The sequence below is a fragment of the Meles meles genome, chromosome 3 (assembly GCF_922984935.1).
Source record: "Meles meles chromosome 3, mMelMel3.1 paternal haplotype, whole genome shotgun sequence".
NCBI lineage: Eukaryota > Metazoa > Chordata > Mammalia > Carnivora > Mustelidae > Meles > Meles meles.
In genome coordinates, this window is record NC_060068.1 from 72195598 (window position 1) to 72199339 (window position 3742).

At 40.1% G+C, this 3742-nt stretch overlaps 1 protein-coding gene and 1 non-coding gene across 2 annotated transcripts; both read right to left on the minus strand.

Annotated features, from left to right (window-relative positions):
* Positions 1-427: 427 nt before the first annotated feature.
* On the minus strand, positions 428-2745 carry LOC123938472 (cytochrome c oxidase subunit 7C, mitochondrial). The gene is made up of 3 exons (XM_045999866.1): positions 2556-2745; positions 1325-1468; positions 428-530 (listed from the first exon to the last, which is right to left on the minus strand). The coding sequence occupies exons 1-2, from the start codon at positions 2628-2630 to the stop codon at positions 1352-1354; spliced, it is 192 nt and encodes a 63-aa protein (XP_045855822.1). The 5' UTR covers positions 2631-2745; the 3' UTR covers positions 428-530; positions 1325-1351.
* On the minus strand, positions 625-687 carry LOC123939547. The gene has a single exon (XR_006817913.1). It is a non-coding gene; the product is annotated as a small nucleolar RNA Z39 (small nucleolar RNA).
* Positions 2746-3742: the final 997 nt, after the last annotated feature.

Sequence of the window (3742 nt, forward strand, 5' to 3'; positions counted from 1 at the left end):
ACATTTCATTTCATATATTCTACTTTTATTTTAGTCTAAACAAAACTAGTATTCGTCAACAAACTTATCAAGGCCAAATTTTAGTTTTAGATCACAGTTCTGAAGGACAAAAATAACCTCTTGGACTTCACTGTGTACACACTACTGGTTTTCCTCATGATTAATTATCACTCATGAAGAAAACCAACTTTACTGTTTTAAAGTAAGGAAAACTAAATGGGCACTTCTTCCTTTTTTAATTAAAAAAATTACCAACAAGGTCCAGACCTAGTAATCAAAAATTAAATAAACCCTTAAAATCTAAAAACAAGAAAGAGGCTAAATCACACACATATTTTGATGAAACGAACTAATCCTGGACTATTTCTCAAATAAAAAAGTAAGCACAATTACTATATTCCATGTTTCAGAGATGAGGCATTAAGGATTCATGCCATAAGTTTATTTACAAACATATCGAATATGTTGAATTCAAGAGTTTGATCCATTTTTCAAAGAGACTGCATCTCTTAAAGTGTTCCTTTCCAAATCTGCAAATAAAGACAAAAAGTTATTGGCATTAAAATATCAGTCATTAAAAAGAAACCAGTTTCATTAACGTACTGTTTATCAGTTCATGACTGGTACATCAGAAAGCGTTTACAGTATCATGACTTTATTCATACTGATTTGCTTCATCACATGCACCAAAGTCTTTACATTGTAGATCGCTTGGGTAAATCAATTCCCTTATAAATGAAGACACATGAAGTCTTTTCTTCTCAAAGGTATTTTTGGAATTTATCCTAATCAGCCCACAGAGCTGCCCATAATGTCGCTTTGAGGAAAATTCTGATTATCATCAATAATAAAAGAAATAAATCTTTTCTTCTCACACAAAGTATCCACTAACTTTCCAACACACAAGATCAGTATCCACATATATTGCCCTCAAGATCATCTGACCAAAACTCTAGGTGGTTAGGAGTGTGAACTCTGGAACAAGATTGTAAAAATCCTGGTCCACCATCGCTAGCTATGAGATAATGGGCAACTTAACATCTTTATGTCTTAGATTGGGTTAAGCCACCCACCTCACAGGCTTGCTAGATAACAAAATAAGAAATTATTAATATGAAGTGTGCCTGACAAACAGTAGTATCCAATAAAAACTGGTTTTGAGACAAAGAAACATCTGTTTATAGGTGTATCAACCTGTCTCCACTGATGCTACATCAATCAGCCCTACACACTGTGTGTGTGAGACTGGGGTTGTGGGGAAGGGAGGAAGAAAGAAATGTAAAGGAAAACATTGCTTTGGGACGATTAGAAATCCATTAATTACCTGTCTGATGGATCAATTAAAGCATCCTTACTTCTTAAGCAGTTGATGTCTTACTATAAAAAAAGGTGCAGCAAATCCAGATCCAAAGTACAAAGTCATCATAACTAGTAATCGCCACTTGTTTTCCACTGAAAATGGCAAATTCTGTTGAAGAAAGAGAGCAAGCAACAAAAATAGAACTTCAAATCATCTGATTTTATAGATTACATAAGTACACGGGGGATGCTAGATAATTTTTTTTATGTAATCAGGTTATGTACGCCATATATCATACCATCTTTTTTTTTTTTTTTTTTTTTTTTCAGATTTTATTGATTTATTTGACTGACAGAGATCACAAGTAGGCAGAGAGGCAGGCAGAGACAGAGAGGAGGAAGTAGGCTCCCCACTGAGTAGAGAGCCTGATGGTGGGCTGGATGCCAGGACCCTGAGATCACGACCTGAGCCGAAGGCAGAGGCTTTAACCCACTAAGCCATCCAGGTGCCCCCACCTTTTTAAACATTAGGTGTAACACAGTGCTAAGTTTTATTTTAGAAAATCGAAAAATCTTTTTCTTCAAGGGAGTTATTTTATAAATAGAATGCACTGTTCTAGTTTCCTATTTGTTACAAACTAGCCACCTGGTAAAGGCACAGGCAATGTTAACTGCATTATTAAGTTTTGACTTTTTCACAACCAAAAGCCCTACCATGTAAAAACCTTTCCTCAGCCCTTTACTACTAGGCCTCGATCACTGGAGTACTTACTTCTAATTACTCGGATTTAATCTATTTACACCTGAAGCTAAACCCAACCTGAACTAAAGAGATTTAATACTTCTAATTTAGACAACTGCTTAGATAAGACTGGACCCACAGCTACAGGCCTCACATCCTCATTGTTTCCAATGACCTTCACTACGAGTCCGGTGACCTCTAGCTCAGCTTTAAGCCTCACATATCTGCAGCCCTGGCCTCAAGGACCCTCCAGATCCTGGAGGGCGCAGAGGGGAACACTAGGGCGAGGTAGGGTCTACGGCTCTTCCTACTCATTCTTTTCCACAGCGACGGAGCGCTGCCAAGGTCCTGTGCTTTGGCCTGGTTCCAGGGGAAAGTGGAACGCTACTCTACAACCCAGCTCACATTTTCGGCTTCCGCCTCCCTTCCCACCCTCCACAGGAGGCCTTGGGGTTCGGCTAGTCGCAGCAAGGTACCCCCTCCCCCAACGAAGCTAGGCCCCTTACACACTAACCTTCCCTGGGCCCTCCTCATAGTGGCTCCTACGGACCACAGAGGTTGTGAACCTCCGGATGCTCTGTCCCAACATAGCGCCGTTGGAGGTTCTGCGAAAAGCGCAGAGCCCTAAGACGGTACAAACGGCAGCACCACGAAGTTCTCCTCTTTTCACGACCTTGTTCTCCGGCGCGTAGGAGCCGAAAGGGAAGATGGGAAATGGGGAGCGACCGCAGAAAATGAGACAAGATGGTGGTATCCAAGGATTGTGGGAATTGTAGTTTAGAACATAGTACCGCCTTATCGGCTCTGAAGGATTATGGGAAATGTAGTCTGACGCGCAAGCCGGACAGTGAAGGGGCTTGTGAGGGGAGTGGTGGCGGGTGTGTGTTGGGGTCTCTTATCCGCAATGATTTATTCAAACCTGAATTCTTGTCAGGATTTTTGGGATCGGAGTCCAGAACGATTTTACTGAATCTAGTGACGCAGTTTCACCTAGTTTATGAAATACAAAAATAAACCAATAAATCTTTCCTTTTTCTTTTTTGGTGATTTTTTTTTTTTTTTTAAGTATGCTCGGTGCTTGTAATTTGCAGTACTCTGCCAGCGCTGAGAGAGACGTTTGCTGTGATCTTATCCGAGGAAACAAAGTGTAAACACAAGTAACCAAATTAATAAGCAGTACAAAAAATGTCAGGAAACCGAGATGAAGTTTAAGAGAAGGATTCCTGAAAATATAGGTCATTGAATAGATCAGAATTAATCAGGGCAGAGCAAACTGAAGGCCTGTATGGGGATGACATATTCGGAGCGTGAAAGAGAAAAACAGCCTCTCACATCTGGAGTTAGCCTGGACTGGGAATTGGTGTCGTGAACGTAAACAATTTCACAGAACATCAGCATCAGACAAAGTTACTCTGTTCACAATGGATCAAGAAAAAAGGGTAAGGTCACTCCTTTATGGTATCTGAACACAGACAAAACATGAACATTGTTCAAGTAACAAAAATGACCAAACATCACCATATCCAGTCTAATAGGATGAGTTCTGCCTCTTTACCAATTACCACCTTAACCTTGGATTAGTCTTTCTTCCACGTGAAATTTAGTAAGGTAGACAAAGTAACAGAAAACAAGCCCAAATCTTGTTAAGTCTTGACATCTTTTTTTTGCTGAGATGCCCATGGTTCCTCACAGTACTCTGTC

Coding starts and splice junctions, on each gene's coding strand:
- LOC123938472 (XM_045999866.1), bottom strand. CDS start 2,630: ATGTTGGGACAGAGCATCCGGAGGTTCACAACCTCTGTGGTCCGTAGG. Junction 1,469..2,555: donor ATGAGGAGGGCCCAGGGAAG/GTTAGTGTGTAA, acceptor TTTCTTCAACAG/AATTTGCCATTTTCAGTGGA.